This window comes from Alligator sinensis, unplaced genomic scaffold, assembly GCF_000455745.1.
Source record: "Alligator sinensis unplaced genomic scaffold, ASM45574v1 scaffold278_1, whole genome shotgun sequence".
Taxonomy (NCBI): domain Eukaryota; kingdom Metazoa; phylum Chordata; order Crocodylia; family Alligatoridae; genus Alligator; species Alligator sinensis.
In genome coordinates, this window is record NW_005841952.1 from 1,392,327 (window position 1) to 1,411,815 (window position 19,489).

General features: G+C 42.4%; 1 protein-coding gene across 4 annotated transcripts in view; it reads left to right on the forward strand.

Annotated features, from left to right (window-relative positions):
* Positions 1-18,004, forward strand: part of SORL1 (sortilin related receptor 1) — an 84,698-nt gene extending 66,694 nt beyond the window's left edge. For 2 of the 4 annotated variants that reach the window (XM_025200037.1, XM_014518413.1), the window contains exons 36-48: positions 268-380; positions 1,517-1,621; positions 2,566-2,638; positions 3,707-3,789; positions 4,839-4,935; positions 6,030-6,214; positions 6,639-6,758; positions 6,861-7,025; positions 7,581-7,755; positions 9,124-9,230; positions 10,531-10,723; positions 11,077-11,289; positions 13,384-18,004. In XM_025200037.1, the coding sequence (XP_025055822.1) occupies positions 268-380; positions 1,517-1,621; positions 2,566-2,638; positions 3,707-3,789; positions 4,839-4,935; positions 6,030-6,214; positions 6,639-6,758; positions 6,861-7,025; positions 7,581-7,755; positions 9,124-9,230; positions 10,531-10,723; positions 11,077-11,289; positions 13,384-13,451 (1,697 nt within the window). In that variant the 3' untranslated portion in view covers positions 13,452-18,004. The remainder of the gene's footprint in view (positions 1-267; positions 381-1,516; positions 1,622-2,565; positions 2,639-3,706; positions 3,790-4,838; positions 4,936-6,029; positions 6,215-6,638; positions 6,759-6,860; positions 7,026-7,580; positions 7,756-9,123; positions 9,231-10,530; positions 10,724-11,076; positions 11,290-13,383) is intronic. The other 2 variants (XM_025200038.1, XM_025200039.1) reach the window with 2 other exon arrangements.
* Positions 18,005-19,489: the final 1,485 nt, after the last annotated feature.

A 19,489-nucleotide genomic window follows, 5' to 3' on the forward strand; every position in this document is an offset into this window, starting at 1 on the left:
GGGTGGAGGCCTGGGCTGGGGAGATGGGACAAAATAAATGATGTTGGTTTCTTTACAGTCAGGAGGAAAACTTGCACTGAAGTCAAAATTTCTCTTGTTAGGTGCAATGTTTCTAAGGGATGGCTAGGACACAAGACACATCCAGGGCCTGTTCATTTCCCCTAGTAGGAGAACTTACTCATAGCCAAGGTCTTGCTTATGGCTCGGCCATTATGGTCCTGACACGCTGACTCCTGTGCATCCCTAACCTATCTGTTTCTTTGCCAGTACCCGATGCCCCTTTCAATCTTCAGCTGTCCCTAAACAAAGAGGTCGAAGGCACAGTGAGCAGCCGCTGGACTCCACCTGCGAATGCCCATGGCCTGATACGAGAATACATTGTGAGTGTTGTTCAGTACCTTGTCCTTGGCCCCCGTGTTGAGTGGGAGCTCTGCAGGCAGATCAAAGGAAGGGGTTCCTCTCTCAGGAAGAAGCAACATGACAGTGCATGGCCCTGGGAGTTAATGATATCACCTCCGTACCATACAATCACTGAAATACCCATTCAGATTTAGGGATGCCATAAGCCTTTGCTTCTGAGACTGATGACAAGACAGAAAGGTTTCTGTTTCTTTCCTTAGACACATGATAAAAATAATTTTCAGAAAAAGACCCACGGTTCACAGAACTGAGTCGCTTTAACCTGGCCCACTCTCCTGTTATAGGCCATGATAAACCCAAATGGTAAATTTTCCTGGATTCTTGGCAGTCCTCTACACTTGCCAGGGCTGGTGAGGTGAAACTTGTATGATTTCTTTAGCACGCTGATTCTCAACCAGGGTGCCTTGAGATCCTTTCAAAGGTGCCTCGGGGTGCCATGCAGTGTTAATATTCTCTAACGCGCATACATGATTCACCAGATAAACCCAGAGATTTCAAATAAAAATTGATAGTGTTAAAATCATCCTGACCTGCTGGGGTTTGTCTGAGTTCTTTGCCGCAGAAGGATTGCTCTTGTCTTTTCCCATAGTCAAGAAATGAGTGAAAACTAAGAGCTGGCATTTTTCAAGGGGTGCCTTGAGTCTGATGAGGGAAGCCTTGGCTCTGGAAGGTAGAGAACCACTGCTTTAGTAATTTGTGTCAAGGTGTCACTTGCTTTACTTAATCCCTTAATGGATGATATTATTGGTTATTGGGAAGGGCCAGATCTTACCCTGTGATCCACAGGGTGTGTGTAGCAGAGGACCTTTCAGACACGTGTGTGTGGCCTAAGCATTTGTCCGTAGGCAAGGTGCAGATGCATACTAGGAAGGTATTTTACCATGTCTCTCAGTTTAGACCAGCTGTGTTGGGGGAAGTTGTGTGGTTCCAATTAGAAACGGGCTGCCTAAGCCTAACTTTTCAGACATCTTCAAGTTGTGACTCTTCTCTCAGTTGTGAAGGCCTGTACTACCCTATCACAGGAATATCTGTCCAGCACATGGCCCAATTACATTGCTCATTATGAAGCTCTGATCTCTTCTTTCCACATGATTAGGTGGAATACAGCAGAAGTGGCTCCAACGAGTGGTCATCACTTCGAGCCAGTAGGAACTATACTGAGATCAAGGACCTGCAGCTCAACACACTGTATACCTTTAGAGTGAGTATTTTTAAAAGCCTTTACTTACAGATGGAGCAGAGGTTTCCTTTAACGGGTGATCTGAGACCTGCATAGTTACCCGACTAACAACGTGCCAGCTCAACCTGGCACGAGCCTAAGACCAGCACAATTGCTGCCTTTGCCATTACGAATGGAAGGAGTCAAGCTTGTATTTTTTAAAAGTCATCACTAATGGCCTAATTCTGAAGTCACTGTGATTGGGCGAGGTCTGGGTCAGCTACAGATTTAGTCCTAATTGTGTCACTTGGGAAAGAAATGGGGTGGATGTGTGGAGGGAAGTCATTGGATGGGGTATAATGTTAAAGGCTAAATTAATGGGACGGGGATTTGCATGAGAAAACACTGGGGAAGGTATGGCCCTGACCTGCCGATTTTCCACATTGCTTAGCTCAATCACTGATATCAGTAGGGATTCAGTGTTAAAGCAGATGTCAGGATATAGCCTTCGTGAATCCATACTACTTTTACGCTGGTTTGTGCTATCCCTTTCGGGCAGAAAAGCGGGTGTGCATTGTAATATATGCACTTGCCTTTCTTTATGCAAGACAGTTTCCAAATTCATTGCAGCAATGGACTTCATGGCAATTATGGCTCTTTATATCAGGGCAGAATTATTCAGAAGCCCCTTCACTTGAGAAGCCTTTTTTATAAAGACCTTGTCCTCAGGGTAATCTAAGGAGGTGCAGGTGATATATCTGCACCTCCTTAGATTACCCTAATTAACTCCAAGTAGCTGTGCTTTATCTTTGTTCGCAACCCTTTTATTACCGAGTAATTAAGCCACTTTGTTTTGCTTCCAAGTCCATTTCTCTTCAGTTCCACCCTATCAATAACTCTGCTCGAAAACTCATACTCTGTTTTCATTATCACATTTTGACAATGTGCATTTGTTCATATTAACTAACCCTCTAATTTGAAAAAAGGTTGCCGCGGTAACTAGTCGGGGAGTAGGAAACTGGAGCGATTCCAAATCCATCACCACCACAAAAGGCAAAGGTAAGCCATTTTTATATGTTTCAGTTTGAATGAGCGTGGGCAACATAGAAAAAACGAATGAAGTAAACAAGCATGAATAACCATCTGATTTCTCTTTTTTTTTTTTTTCCCCTCTGTTAGGATTTTTAATGGTTGTATTGGCTCTGCTTGTGCCATTTAGAAATGCAGTACAGGTGCTGTAGAACTTGCAAGTTAAAAAAAAAAAAGAGACTGTCAAATTGAAAATCTAACTTTAGAAATCCAAATCCTATTGTTGTGCTACTATTATCGCCTTCCATTTTTCAGCCTGGAAGAACTTGGAAAATCTAATTTATTTTTTACTGCCCTGGCTTCTGTTAGCTTTGTATTTCATGTAGTCTGGACTGCGAAAAACATCTAATCAGCTTTACTGAGGTTCCAGTGCAGTCACCTGATATCACAACGGTTAGATTACAGATACCAGAGTCATGTTTAAATGCAACCAAAAAACCCCCCAAAAAAACAGAACTTTTTAAAAATAAAACCTTGGAATCATTTTTATTATGAGTTTCTATATCAATTGGGATTTTTTTTTCCGAAAAAAACTTACATGTCAATCCTAAGTGTGCTGACAGTGTCCCTTTCAGTGATTGGCATTGATTTGTGGCTGTAAATCCGCTTTCAGCAGCGCAAGAAAAACAGGGAAAAAAGAGCAGGCTACTGAAAATATGTAACAACCCTGAGAATATAAAGAGCGACCAGTAACTAATCATTGGAAGGCAGAGGGAGAAAAAATTGAAACAATTTGCAGGATTTTCCAATAAATTCTGCTCTGACCCACTCTAAACTCAGCATCCTCTCTTCACCTTTTATTCCAAAGTATTAGTCCCACCTTAAAGTATTGACTGTAAAAGAGCGCTCATCTCAGTGATTTCAGAGACTGAAGTCAATATTGTGGTCTACGGCGCAGATTTCTTTCTACGTGGAAGAAATCCTTGGTAGAAGACCTTCAGGATAACAACTATAACAATCTGCTTTTTCTAGTGCCATAGAAATACAATTGTGTTTTAGAGTTTTGACCTTGAATTAACATCTGTTTATTCTCTTCAGTTATTCCGCCGCCTACCATACATATTGAGAGTTACAGTGAAGACTCTATTAGTTTCACCCTGAAAATGGACACTAAAACTAAGGTAAGGCTGGCTGGAACCAGAGTTAGATCAGAATCGTAAATAGTTGGCATAATAGACATGTATTGCACGATAAAGTATGCCACTCGGTGTTGTTTAGCCAAATGAACATCCCAATTTTGAGATAAGCAAATCACCCATTTGGAAAGTAAGAATACAGTCATCAAGGGGTTGGGTTTTTTAAGACAGGTTTAATAGTCAATACCTAATTACCCTAGCTCTGCCTGGTATTTACCATGTAATGAAAGGGTTCAGAGACCCCAGGGCAAATGCAGAGAGTGCTGGTAGCACAGTGCATGCCCTGCAGTTTTCACATTGATAAATGCCTTGACGCTAGGAGGTAATGTGGAAGCAGGGTTGCCAGTCTGGTACTGGTTACTTCTTCAGACTCTCTGACAAGGACTGGGAAACAGCAGGGTTCTGTTTTCATACAGGTCCTAACCAGATCTCCAGCATATGTGCCGTAGAGGCTTGATACGTATCTCCGGATCCTAAAGGACAACAAGCCAGCAAAGCAAGAACTAACAAAAGATAGCTTCTCCCTGTCCTCAGCATTAAAATATTCAGACTTTTTTCAAAAGTAGGGTTTCCGGACATCTCCTTATTACAAGTCCTGTACGGGTACAGGTGTTTAAGGGGTGGAGAGGCATGGAGATGGTGAGCAAAAAGAGCAGATAGGTTGGACGTAAGGAAAAACTTCTTTACTGTCTGAGTCCCCAGGGCCTGGAACAGACTCTCCCCAAAGGTGGTGCAAGCACCTACTTTGGAAACTTTACAAAAACACTTGGATGCTTATCTTGCTGGGTTCTTTGACCCTAGCTGACTTCCTGCCCCTTGGGCAGGGGGCTGGACCTGATGATCTCGTGAGGTCCCTTCCAGCCCCTAACATCTATGAAATCTATGACATAGACTGCCCCAGTTGCTCCACTTGTGATAGGAGATCCAGTATGAAGGTGTACTATGTATGTAAGGTGTACCATTCATCTTGTACTGTGTAAAGAGACAGCTGAACAAAGAGCTCATGCATCCTATGTGCTTTTGCTGCTTGGTAGGTGACTGGTTATGTCGTGAACATCTTCTGGACATTTGATACCCACAGGCAGGAAAAAAGGACTTTGTTCATAGAGGGAGAAAAGTCCACGCAAAAAGGTAAAACTTCTGGCTGTAAAACTCTCGTCCTGAAGACATCCTGGTGGGGAGATTGTCATTGTTATAGATTGGCATTTCAGTAGTTCTTAATCTAGGTAGGGTACTCATGCGAGTAAGGTTTATTGTGTGGGCAGGTCATTTCAGGACAGGACTGCAGATTCATGATCCCTGTGAAAACTCTAGATAAATAGTGATTTCAAGTGGAGTTTGGATTCCCCTGGCTATAAAGACTTCAGTGTCATGGCTGCATTGGGAAAAATAGTCCTTTCCTTCTCTTTTTCACGCAGGGTTTTGGCCACTGGAGTTTTGCTGTCAGGAACCCCCATGCCCAACATTGCTCAGGGGACACACTACCTTACCACGGGAGGGAGATACATCTACAGATATGCCAAAATCTGCCCAGAATCTGTAGCTGGCCTCCATTTAGCCTCATCCCCATGTACAGCAGAGTCACTCCATGGAAACTGGGTGGAGCAGACTATATCCCAAAAAGGAACTGAAGGAATAGGTGCTATATAAAATACAGAATAAAGGACTAGATGTTCAACCATTAGCATCCGCTAGTGTGATTGCCAGTTATAAGCAAAGCAGGTGCAGTGCTGCCCTCCCTGAGTATTTGCAGACACAATTTAGGTAACTTAGATGCCTGGCATGCTAGCTTGCCTGGCTTGAGTGGAACATTTTGCCTTGAAGTGGTATTTATGGCACTTCATCCTCACTGAGCAGCCTTGCAATGAATAGTCTCCACCTTAGAAACTTAACACCTATTCAGCAACAAGTCAAGCATGACTTGGGTGAAACTCCAACATGGCCGCATTAATCCGATTGATTATTAATTCTGTCCTCTCTTAGCTAGGAGAAATCATTGTTATTTCCAGTCAAGATTGAGGAAGGCGTCAAAATAAAGCAGCAGATTCATAATATGTCCCCCAGGTGAATCGGTTTTAAAAAACCCCACCAAATTAATGAGAAGACAAGCCAGATAAGCAGGTGTCTGTGTCATGGAAGTAACCATCTACCAGAACAATTGTCTGTTGCCCAGTGGTTTCATTAATTCACCTAACCAAGTGGCTCAAATCTTTCTTTTTGTTCAGTGGCTAATTTGACAGCTCACACACCGTATGAAATTTCTGCTTGGGCCAAGACCGAACTGGGTGACAGTCCTTTGTCTTTTGCACATGTTGTGACCAGTGGTACGAGACCCGCACCTCCAAGCCTCAAAGCCAAAGCCATCAACCAGACGGCGGTGGAATGTAACTGGACAGGACCAAAGCACGTGGTGAGGCCCCGTTCGTTCCTCTCTCCCATGACTCGTGTCAGATATACCCCTGGAACCTCAGGCCAGAAAATATTAGGACAAAGTTTTTGACTGCCATTGCATTTCCATCAAGTGCTAGGAAAATAAGAGTGACCTTGAAAGTTTTTGCAGGGATTGGCATTATGGGCTCTATGAAAGAAGAAGGATGTACATGAAACCACATAGCCGCTTGTTGCTAGGTTTATTTCCCCTCTAGGCCCATACACCACAAAGAAAATCCCATTCTGTGACACAGGGTCATGACAGACTTAGCTGAGGGGTCCTAAGGGACCGGGCAGTTTTCAGCTCTTCTGTCCTTGACAATAATGTATGACCCAAGATTTAATCATAATGTGTGGGTCATATGGTAGGTAAGATGTCATATGGTTGTTCTCCTCTTCCACAGGTATATGGTGTTTTCTATGCTACATCTTTCCTAGAGCTATACAGAAACCCTCACAACACTACCACTACTGCATATAACATCACCATGATTGTGAACAGGGATGAGCAGTACCTGTTTCTGGTAAGGTCTTTACATATATTTTCTCTTCCTCCTGTACAGCTAGCATTAACAGGTCACAGAAATCAGAAAAAATGGCTTTAATTGGCCTGTCTTCATTTTAAGGTCCGTGTGATATCGCCTTATCAAGGGCCACCTTCTGACTACATTGTGGTGAAGATGATACCCGACAACAGGCTTCCTCCTCGGCATCTCCATTCTGTGCTCACTGGAAAGACATTTGCAGTCATTAAATGGGAGTCGCCCTACGATTCACCTGACCAGGACATGGTATTAGCTTCATGCACGTGGCTCATGCTCATGAACAACTGGTTATTCAAACCACGAAGTGCCTTCAGTGGCAAAATATGCTCTACAAAATACAAGTTTATTAGCTCACACTAGCTATTGGAGAGCACTGAACATCAGAGTGGGCCTGATTTTGATCTCACTTGCAATGGTGTAAAATCAGAATTAAGTCCACCAAATTCAGTGCAGTTGCACTATGTAAGTTCAGCTCAAAAGAAAACCCTGCACTTTTAATACAAAAGTTTCAAGACCATCTTGAACATCTGGGATTTTCAGTTAAATAAATACCTGGCAGAAAACGAGATTATATGTTGAATTATCCAACACAGTGCAGACAAATTTTCTTTGTTCTCTCTTATCCTCCAGATACCACATTGGCTGCCTCAGTAAATAGTGTGTTGGGGCATTGATCCAAGCCCACAGTAGACTTTATTAAATTTGCATTTTGCCACAATTATGATGTACAACCTGGCATCTGCATATGAAGGGGAAACTTTCACCATTCACTTTGTATGCAATTTTCCTTCCCTTCTGCAGTTATATGCTGTTGCAGTAAAGGATTTAGTAAGAAAAATGGATAAAATCTACAAAGTGAAAACCCGTAACAGCACAGTGGAATACACCATTAAAAAGCTGGAACCTGGAGGAAAATATCACATAATCATTCAACTCGGAAACATGAGCAAAGAATCCAGCATGAAAATTAACACAGGTAAGGAAAGAGCATTAACATTTAAATATCCTAGCAAGTCCTTGCATGACTGCCCACTAGAGGGTATCTTACACCTTTCACGGACACACACACAATCTACTGGTTCTCAACTTTGAAAAAAAAAAAAAAGATTCAAGGCACCTGTTATAAAATGCCAGCTTGTAGTTTTCACTTGTTTTTTGACTGCAGAAAAATGAGAGAGCAGTTCTGTTACAAAGGACTCAGAGGACACATCCCCACAAGTGGGATCGTGCATTTCCCTGGGCACAAATAGCAACCGCACTTGTTCGTGCACTGCTACTTGTCCCCAGGCAACACCTCTGTATGCACACTCTGGCTCACAGCAAATTCCCCTGGGTGGGGTAGGGGAGGCTGGGACCAGCACCAGGGCTGGCCCCAGCAGCCTGATCTGGAGTCCTGGGGGCTTCCTGGAGCTGCAGGGGCAGCGATCCACATGTGTGGAGCCTGGCCGGCAACTGGAGCATGGCTCCGGCTTTGGGTGGCGCATGCTGCAGCCACGTGCACCACCCTGCTTTTTTCTGCCATGTTTTTTTTTTTTACTGGAATCTCCTGGTGTCAAAAAACCCACTGTGCTGCTGATTAGCAGTGCAACGAATGCTTGCATGTGAGGTTTGTGGTGCCACAGATGGGTTTGCAGCTCCACAAACCACACCTGCGTGCTTGTGGGGATGCGGCCTTGACCGTAAGTCAGAACATTGGTAACTCTGTGGGTTCCTCTGAAATCTCTGGGTTTATCATTTGAATTATGCTGGCACACCTAGCAGTGCTAACATTGTGTGATACCCTGCAGCTCCTTTGAAAGGATCTTGAGGCATCCCAGTGTGTCATGGGACCCTGCCTGAGAATCGCTGATCTAACACTTTTGCAGGGTTGGAGGCAGGCTCCTGGAGTAGATGCCTCAATGGTTTGGTTTGATGTAAACTTTTCGAGTTCCTTTGTCACCCAGTCCATTTTCCTCACCTGAGGCCAGATCCCGAGAGATGCTGGCATTTGTGCAAATACTACTGAAAACCAAAAGGCTTTCAGCATAGGGGAAGGGGGTCATTATAACAGGTGGGGAATTTTCTCTCTTGCTTGAATCAAGAGAGCAAAAACTTTATTGCAGGAAGGCAACAGACTAAACGCTGCCTGCTTTTGTTAGCCCTAGTTGCAATGTTCAGAATGATTTCAGTGGGTCCAGATCAGCTCTTGAGCATCATTTCTGCTTAAGCAGAGCACTGTGCTGACACAATATAAAAACACTGACACCTGCGGTTCTTTAGAGATTTGTTTATTGCAGTTTCTAAATGGAAGGAACTTATCATCACTTAAAAATGAATGCGTCTGCCATTTCCCTCTCATTTACAGTTCCTCTGTCTGCACCAGATGCCCTAAAAATTATAACCGAGAATGACCACATTCTGCTTTTTTGGAAGAGTTTAGCCTTAAAAGAAAGTAATTTTAACGAAAGCCGGGTAAGTCACGCACAAAGCTTGTTTGTCTTTTGGTTTGATAAAGATGACTTGAGAACACAGCACACTGACAGGTGTGTCCCAGTGTGCATGTATATACACGTGTGGGACATCTCCCGTGTTTCTCAGTATGCTGTACTCCACAGTAAGAATACAACAAAGCTGTCGTTGGGGACTGTTTCCCAGCCTGGTGTTGCTCCTTTGTTTCTAAGAGATAGAGAGACTAGCTGGAACCACTAGAAACTCAAGTTAATCCCTTCAGTATTAAGGAGAGAGGGAAGACTCAGCTCACCATGCTGATTCCCACCCTAGCAAGCTCAAGCAAGAGTCATCCTTAGGGTCTTTCTTATGAACCCTAGATTGCTTATTGGAGACTGTTTCTGTCCCTTTGTGATCCTTGCCTCCTGTCCAGCAGGTATTTCTGCAGGAATTTTTGCCTTTTCCTAGGAAACTTCTCTTCAGCAGTACTTTAAGGTGTTCTTGCCCTCCGTGCCATGATGTACATGCTCTTCCTTTTGCAGGCCATTATCTTTACTAAATTGCTGCAAGGTTTGGTCACTAGAGACATTTATACACATTCTCCAGGAAGTGGTGGGGAGGTGCATTAATTAGAGTGGCTTTGAGTGCATCTTTAATTAAAGCATCCAGAGCATCACGTGTACCAGCATCCCTCCACTGCAAAATAGCAGCGAGGACACTTTAACTAAAGTTCGTCAAATGAGCTTTAGTTAAAGGCACCCCTACCACCATTTTTCAGCGTGGGGACACTGATACATGTGATGCTGAAATCTGCTGGAGTGCAGTAATTACTACGCTCCAGCAGACTCAATTAATCAAGTCTGCTCCGGTGCACTGTAATTACAGCGCATCGGAGCAGCCTCCCTGCACGTGTATAGGCTCCCTGCAGTTGTGAGAAGGATGTCTTTCCTTTGGGAAAACATCAGCCTCTTGAGGTAGTTAAGTGTATCAGGGGGTTTAGTACAGAGGAATGAATTCATGTTCTCCATTGCATTGTTGGTGGGTCTGCGTCACAAAACCAATCTCATAATCAGACTGTTTTTGACAGTCTCTTGTGATGCTGAGGTCTGAGTGGTTCCTGGAGACGGGAGTCTCCCTTCAACTCCTGACTGTCTTTACAGGTCAGGGTTGTCTGAAGCAAGCTTGTCAAAACCCAACACCGTTCTGCCGAATTAAATTCATTAGCAAGTTTAAGAGTCTGTCAGAAGTAGCAAACCTTGACCTGCAGTTTTATCTCAGTGGAGGAACAGAATAATTTGCGTGACTTGTTTTTTTTAAATCTCAGGGTTATGAGATTCACATGTTTGACAGCGCAATGAATATCACAGCTTATCTTGGGAACACCACAGAGAACTTCTTCAAAATTTCCAACCTGAAGCTTGGCCATAACTATTCATTCACAGTTCAGGCCAGATGTCTTTACAGTGGACAGATGTGCGGGGAGCCTGCTACACTTCTTTATGATGAACTAGAAACTGGTAAGGCACTAGCTTGCTTTTTTTCCCTCCTCTTCTTTAAGCCAAGCAGCAAAAAACTATCTTTTAGCAATGGAGCACAAGCTAATTTGTTTCCTGGAAGCTCAGGTGGGGGAGGAATTCAACCAAATATAATATCGCTAATGAAATCAGTGTTTGCATCCTACCAGTAGTCATCTAAAGGAAATCATCACATAATAGCCAAGACTTGAATGAAGTGGTGATTTTGCATATTCATATTTATTTATTCCACCAGTGGCTCTTTAGGACTATGAATAGGTAGGATTATGTTCACTATAGGTAGTGAACACTATAAAACAGCTGTTATAGTTGGCAGTTTTTTCCTCTCCTTATAGGTGAAGATCACGCAGCATCCCAAATGGGAAAATCCACGGACGTAGCTGCCGTTGTGGTCCCAATCTTATTCCTGTTGCTTGTGACCGTGGGAATAGGGTTTGTTGTATTATACATGAGACACAGAAGGCTTCAGAACAGTTTCACTGCCTTTGCGAATAGCCACTACAGCTCTCGTCTCGGCTCAGCTATATTCTCATCAGGTGATGATTTAGGTATGTAAAGCAATTGGTTCCCTATGCCTGTATGTCACTGTAGCTTTGAGGACCTGAAACCATTGACGCTCATTGTATGTAATGGGACCTGTGTTTGCAAGTGGTAGGAATTACTTCAGTTCCTGATGACTTTTCAGTTGTAACGAGCAGGCTTTCCTCCAAATAACGCACAATTTCCTTTGGCCACAGCAATGTGATTTGAGGCTCATTTCCCAGCTACCTTTGGCTCTGTTCTCAGAGCATGTATCTGCAAGTAAACAATATGTGAGCAAACCCCACTGACTCTGCCGCCTTGGCCATGCTCTAGCCCATGCCATCCCATCCACAGCAGCAAACAAGAGAACTGTACACTGCACCAGTACTTATCCATGTCTTCTTATCTACCTCTGGATGCAGGGAAACTTGGGTTCCAGTCCTAAAAAAATCAGCCCCTTCATCTGTCTGGGTCAGGCAAAGTGAGAACTCCATGCATCTTACTGGGTGCATCTACATGTGCAATTAATTTGAAGCAATAAAGTCTGGGTTAGTTTGAGCCAGAGTAAACTACACCTGGGTGCATTGTCTACATGTGCACCTGGGACAGCAGCAGTTTGAGCTGGAGCAGAGCAGTTTACACCAGGGTTGAGGGCACAGGGGGGGTCCGTCCAGGGCTCCAGGTGGCGGCATCAGGCAGCGGAGGGGCTGTCCGGGGACGAGGGTGCTGAGAGTGCAGAGCTGCATGGCTAGGTGGCAGGCAGGAGTCTGGCTCACTGTTGGCTGGGATGATTGTAGCCAATTTATGCTTATGGTCAGTCCCTACAAGTGCATTTAATTGCAGTTAATTACCCCACCGTAAGATAGTACTGTCAGGGAGAGTACTGCCTTCCGGAGGCATCAGTTAGTTTACTGGAGCTTAACAGCGTCACGCGTATAGACGATGACACTTTACTCTGCAGCTAATTAGTCTACTCTACAGTTAAGCGCATGTGTACATACAACCACTGTGTTGGGTTTTAATCCTTTGCCATTATTAACCCTTGGAGGATTTGCTGTAAGGATTCAGGCTTATTTTACCATCCTCACCCAAAATTGCTCTTTTTCCATTCCTGTTCCATAGCTACCTCAGCCATTTCTGTATTTGCAAGACAAATTTGTTATTATATTCTGGGTATATGGGGTCATTTCCAACTTCTGTAATAACTTGAATTACCATAAAGAGCAGCTGGAACAGGAACATACTTTTCTGTATTGAGTTTGGGGGATCCTTTAAGTTGAAAGCTGCTGTGGACTTACCTTGTTTGATTTAAGTCTGTTGACTTGGTTTCCAGTGTTGCTGACCCTCAAAAAATGCTTTTTGTCAATATTGTTACCCTAGTGATTTCTTCTTGCATAGACTGAAGCAAACTACCGTATCAGGTAGTTAGGGGAGAGGGAATCTGTTTGAATGCCGAGTATGACAGTAATAATGCCTGCGTTTTCCACTACATTTTCCCTGTATGCAGGAGGTCAAACTAGGGATGAAGACAATAGTATCAATTTCAGATAATGGGGTTATAAACAGTATAATTATTATGTCTGTACGCTCCTTTAGTGTAGCAAAACTGTTGCAACTTTGAGCCAGTGGGCACATCTACATGTGCATTAATGTGCTGTGGTTACTGCGCATTAAGTTCAGTACCTGTAATAACAGATTCTAACTAAATGCGCAGTAACAGGCACTACTGTGCAGTGCACTGGCACACACCTTTTAAGTGACTCTAATGCGCAGTAGACTATTTCTAGCGCGCGTTAGCGCAATAGCGTGGTATACGCTGTGATGTGGTAATGCACAGTAGAATTAGTCTACTGCACATTTAGCATTGCATGTAAATGCGCCCAGTGTCATTGAGGGTTAGAGTTGCAGCGATTTAACTAACTTGTATCACTGCGAGAACCTGCAGAGACAGATTGTTACAGCCGATGCACGCTCCCAAGTGACAGCTGCCCTTACCCTCTTAAAGGGGTGAAAAAGTATTTTTGCCCACAGCCTGGAGGATCTAACATTTCCTTCCAGACATAAGCTCTGTAGAAGCACTAGAGCGAGCCATATGACAGAGCATTGTGTTTGCTTTCTAGGTGACGAGGACGACGAAGCACCGATGATAACTGGATTTTCAGACGACGTCCCCATGGTCATTGCGTGAAGCTCATTTCTTGACTGTAAACCAAATGGTGTAAATATTTCATTTGATAAAAATAGTCAATTGTTTATTTTACAAATGCACTTTGAGTTGCAATACGTTATTTTTATATGGGCCAAAAAAAGAAAAAGAAAAAAAAACACTTTGTAGTAATCAACTGTGAACTGCAAAAACCAGGTTGATTTAGTAACAAATTGCTTTGATTTAACATTAATTTAGTCTTACAAGGCTATGCTTGCTGGGCATGCTTTCAAGTCTGTGAGATATTTTCTGTTGATGAAATTGGCTACTCTTTTTATTTTTCTAAGACAATAATAAATTTATTTAAAAAAAATTCAGGAGATTATATAGAGAGAGAGAGAGAGAGATAAGTAATATAGTCCCTGAAGGTTTTACTTTTACTTTGAAAATCGTTTGGACTTTGTTTTATATGGAAGTATTTTGTTTTGTTAATTTATTGGGAAATCTGCGTTAGATCAGATTTTCAGAGTCGTCAGACATTGTACACATTATTGTGTAGAACATGTGCCACTTTATCTTGCAAGGCAGTAGTTTTTCATCACCAGATTCATTGTTGTTGCCATAAAGCAAATAAAACAAATGTTATTTTGCTTTTTAATATTTTTCCATGATTCAACAAACAATTTGGGGTCATTATTTTGAAATGTGGGCCCCTTTTCAGGATAGCTCTTAAGTATGAAATTAACTTTAAGCATGGATTTAAATCCTAATTACTTTAGCAGGACGTAAGCCAGTGCTTCAGTGCTTTCCTGAACTGGGGAATGCAGATCTATGAAGCAAATGTACCTGATTTTCAGAGATGCTCAGGACCCCACAGCTCCTGCTGACTTTGAAAAGTCAGGCCACTTTTTAACCCAGACTCAATATGTGCCTAACTATAAACACATACCTAATGATGCACCTGAGTCAAGGTCTTATTTAAGAGATTCAGGGCCACATTGTGCCAATGCTTATGCATGTGAGTGATTTCACACACACATACACACACACACACACTAGTAGTATATTGTCAGCCACTGTGCTACTCACATGAGTAAAGTTACTTGTATGATGAGTTTAGAGATCTGGCACGAAATAGGGATTTAGGTATGCATATGCAAGCACCCAGGTTTTCAGTGTTTGTCCCTTACCTCCACACTCGATGTTACTACAGTCTGCAATGTTCTGTAAATCACCAGCATTGTCCTAAATGCTTTAGGGTTACGCGCAATAGTGAAGTTGTTAATTGTACCCTCTATTGTTTTGCCTGATTTTCTCATTAAATAGTTTTCTAATGCCTGTCAATAACATCACTGGAAAAAAAATGGCCAGTAATATTTTTAAAACACAAACTCAGTGAGACAAAACATATACCCTCCAAGATACTAATGTATTGATGTGTGACCCAGGAAAAACCTCAGGGTAAATGCAGAGTAAGTGCTGAGACGTAGGTGTTCCGCAATCTTAAAAAGCCTTATGCATCTGAAAATCCAAAATTATTTGCATTTGCAATAGGATTCTTTATTCCTTCCTATTATCTGAAAGTAGCTGTGGCTCTAACTTCAATTACGAAGTAACACACACACACACACATATATATTTTGTGTGTGTACACACATATATATTTTGTGTGTGTACACACACACACACACACAGTACTCACCATCTTGCAGTTACTGTAGGCATACTACCAGTTACAAAGCTCAAATTTAGCCTCTGGAAATGTATGGTATCATTGCCTAGCCTTCTTGTGATAGTAGAGCGTGAATCTCCCCACCACGTCAAACTACTTGCCACCCCAAGTGAATGTTCATGGGTCACGTTGATACATATTCTGTATATGCAAAACCTAGCCACTGTACGCAGTACAATTCAATGCATTGTCTTGTCATGATGTATTTTGTTTGATTAAATCAAAAGTATCTTTGTTGTGTAATTTAAAATATAATTGCAGTCTTCCGACAGATGGAGTGAGAGCAGAAAGGGCCAACCATATTTTGATAGGCAATGGATCTCTTTAATTTCAAATACAGGAAATATATAAATAGTACAAGTTCTGTATGCTTCCATGTGCTAGAGAAATACAAAATATATATTTTAACTAATCATTATCACTGTCCTTAGCCAATGATAAATTGATTTAATGTTTTTCTGTCGGTGGCCAAAACTAATTTGGATTCGACTACTGATGCTTTATTTAAGCTTGGGAAGTTGCGGCTTCCTTGTTTACTTGGCTAGAGCACCAGATGTTGTTCTGAAGTACATTGTGAGTAACACCAGCACAGCATGCTATCATATTGAATCATTCAGGATTTACATTAGAATATCCCAGATTAGAATTTAGTCTAGCATCACAAATTCCTAGATTCATCAAAAGATTCAAATGAGTTTCTAGGAAAAAGAAAGAACACGAGAGAGAAAATATTCATCCCAAGAGTCCAGCTACTGTTTCTTTTTAAACAGTTGCATCTCCCCAGTTAACACTGCCTTAAAAAAGGCAGTCTCTCAAAGGGTATGAGTTTCTATTGCACATTCAGCCTGGTCAGATCCTACTTGCTTTATTTGTACTCCCACTTCACAAAATGTATCCGAGTAAGACGAGCAGGATTTCACCCCCATTTTTCACCCGTAATGAAATACCCTAAGGATGAGCTCCATTAACTAACCTCATGGCCATTTGAAATATCCAACCAAGATTCCTCAGTACGTTTTCAAGCTTTTGACAAGAAAGACCCAGTCCAGTTGGGCAACTGATAATTGCTGGTCATTCAGAAAAATTTCACTGCACTCATTACTCAGCAGCATATGTACCCAACGTAGGCCGTGTCCAGTTTAAAATATGCTGTTGGAAATTAAACGTGCTGGATAACAGTGCCTCAGTTATATAATGCATGCGAAACCGGGTCTGCACAATGTCCGTGCGTTGCTAATGTGAAATGAAGGATTTCAGTGGCATTGAAGCAATGCATGGCCCTTGTGCTAAGTCTGCAGGACCGAATTCCACCCTGTGTGAATAAGTACTGCGGTGGATAGACATCCTCAACCCTTAAACATTTTCCCTTACTGCAAAAATGGCCAAGCAGCTTTACAGGGCTAGTGTATTTTTTATACATAGAAAACTAAGCTCCAGGGAAGGGGTGTGGGGGGGGGAGGCGTGGGCTGGATAGATGCAGTTATAGGCAAATTGTATATTTTTATGAACTTTCGAAGCACAGAATCTTGTTAACAGAGATGTGTGGAGGGGGTTTTTGTTGTAAATTCGGGAAGCAGCTACGGATGCAGATTCTTGCTCTTGGTTTAAGAAACGCGACAGGAAACAGTACCCTGACTTAATGAAGAGGGTGGGATTTCCCTCGCAGTGACAAAACAAAGTGACTGGTTAACTTAGTTCGGAGGGCGCTGGGTTGTAATCTGATTTTGGTGAATTTTCCAGTTCTTTAATATCAGTCAAATGTTCAAATCAATTTTGTTTTTCGCGGAAGATGTTAGAAGGAGACTGGCACTCTTAAGTCCATTTGAACTAAAGAGAAGTGACGACATTTGAAAGATGTTGCCCGCCACATTTCAGCTCCACCCGGTAAAATCAGTGTGGAGGCACCATTTCCGGGACTAGAAGTCCAGACACCAAGTCAAGTCATATTTGCTCTTCTTGCCTCTATGGCAGATTAGACGATTGGGTCTCAGACGGGTCATTTCCAGGCTGATGGTCAGAAGCCATTCCCGCATCAGAATTAGCAGAATATTTGGACCTGATGGTTGGTAGGAGGCTTGTAGTAAATGAGTTGGTGGGTTCATTTCTTACCGGACAGGTGTCCAAATCATTAAAACCTGTGAACAAGAGAGCACTAATTATTGAAGCTGTTTCTAAACTTATTCAAAGGCCTAAAACCATGGTCAGAAGCTATGGAAACTTGAACTGCTGTTGCAACCTGAGTTAATAATACATCTTTTTCTTTTCCTTCTTCCTCCTTCTCTGCCCTCCCACGAGTGCAGACACAATCATTGCCATCTCTTTACATGACCCTCAAAGCATTTAACAAAATAATGAATTGGTTTGCCAGCACAGACAACCATAATCGAGCAGAGCCAAAATTATATTGTCCTCTACAAATGTCAAATCTCTTTCAAATGGACTTCGGAATGAAAACGGTGCAGTTACCCTTGGATCCAGACACTTCTTCATTTATAGGACCAGCTTCAAGGATTATATAACTTGTGTTCATTCCAGACTTTCAGCAACTTCGAGGCAGCCAGTCTTAAACAATTTTGTTAGGATTATCTTCAACTGTTGCTGGATTCCTTAACAAAGTGAAAGTTGGACATCTATCATTTGAATTGCTTTCTGTGTTTTTTTCCGTCACTGATTTGTGCTACAGATTTTATTTCATTATTGCACAAGGTTCAAGGATTCTTTTTTTGTCTTTCAATGTCAAACTTTTTTCACTGAATAAAAATAATTGAGTCAAGAAAACAGATGTTTCCAAAAAAGAAAAAAACAAATCCACTCTATATGTGTCTTGAGTTATTCTTCAGAGTGCAATAAAAATGTGAAGCTATTTCTGAACACTATTTGATTTTTGTTTTAAAATTGCGAGGGATGGTTTTATAAATAAGTGCAGAGAAATCAATGATGCAGGGGTTTAGGTTGTAGCCATGTTGGTCTAAGGACTTGTCTGAGAAATCAATGATACACTGAAATGCCCCCTTCTCCATAGGCCAGAAAGGCCCACTTAAATATTGCCAACTTTCACTGTTTTATCAAGAGTCTCCCATGAGGTCCCAGGCACTGGTAAGTGTTTGTTCCCTCCTTGTAACCTCTTTCCATAGGGAAATGCCTCTGCAATGCTTTCTGGAAACTCTAAATAGTAGGAGTACATGCCCACAATTAAACTGCGTCATAAACAATTAAACCAGTCAAAGAAGAGATTATTCCCCTCTATATGGCACTGGTGAGGCCACATCTGGAGTCCTGCGTCCCATTTTGGGTCCCCTACTACAGAAAGGATGTGGACAAATTGGACAGAGTCCAGTGGAGGGCAACAAAAATGGTACAGGTGCTAGGGGACATGACTTGCACAGTGTCTTCCAGCCTATGTAACTGGAAAGGCCAGATGTGAGCTAGGCAGACATTATTAATATGAACAAGCATTTAAAGTGCTGCCGTTCATTAGCAATTTGCTTAAGGTTACATTAAGGAACAGCCAGGTTTCCCCTTTACAAACCAAATACAGTTTTCTTCTTGCCCCATGCCACAACTAGATCATTCCTTCCAGGGCACTGGAGTGGCCTGCCTGTAGAAAGGCACCTTAGTGTTTTCCATTTAGACTATACAAGGGTGACCGCAGTGGGAAGAAAAAGCCTTGCTTGAATTCAGATCATTAGGACAAGAAGTGTCCTCATCCCTCTTCTTGTAACTATGTGAACAGCTTGACACAGAGGAGCAGCCCTACCACGTAGCTTTATCGTTTGCTGAATTCAGCAAAGCTGTTTGGGTACGTGGAACATGATGAGCAGGGTAAAGCATTTCTGTGGGAGTCTGGAGGCTGGTTTTATTCCCTAAGACCATCGGCCAACACACTGGTGGAAGCAGCAGCTAGACCTCTCTCAACAGTGGCACCTCTTTTTCTGCTACTGAAACAGTTCAGCTTAATTATAACCACTAAAATAGAGCCTTTTCTCCCCCTCCAGTGGTCCTTGCTGAAGTCTTCCTGCTCTCTGCAGGTCTCTTAAAATATCCTGCTTGTAGGCCTTTTTTCTAAGGAACTTGGGGCCTCCAGGTAGCACATGATCCCCAGCCTTTGGCCCATCTACTTGTATGGCAGCCATAGGCACAGACCCTCAGCTGCCAAATTGTTTAAAGGTCCATCCCATCCAGTGACAACCTGCTTTACTATTAAATTGCTGTGTGACTGGGCAAGTCACCTCCTGTCTCTCTGTCTCTGGTTCCTCTGTGACCCTTTGTTTCTGCCCTGTCTATTAATATTAAAAGTGCTTTAGGGTATATGCAGCACCTAGCACAATGAGGCCCTAATATCAGTTGA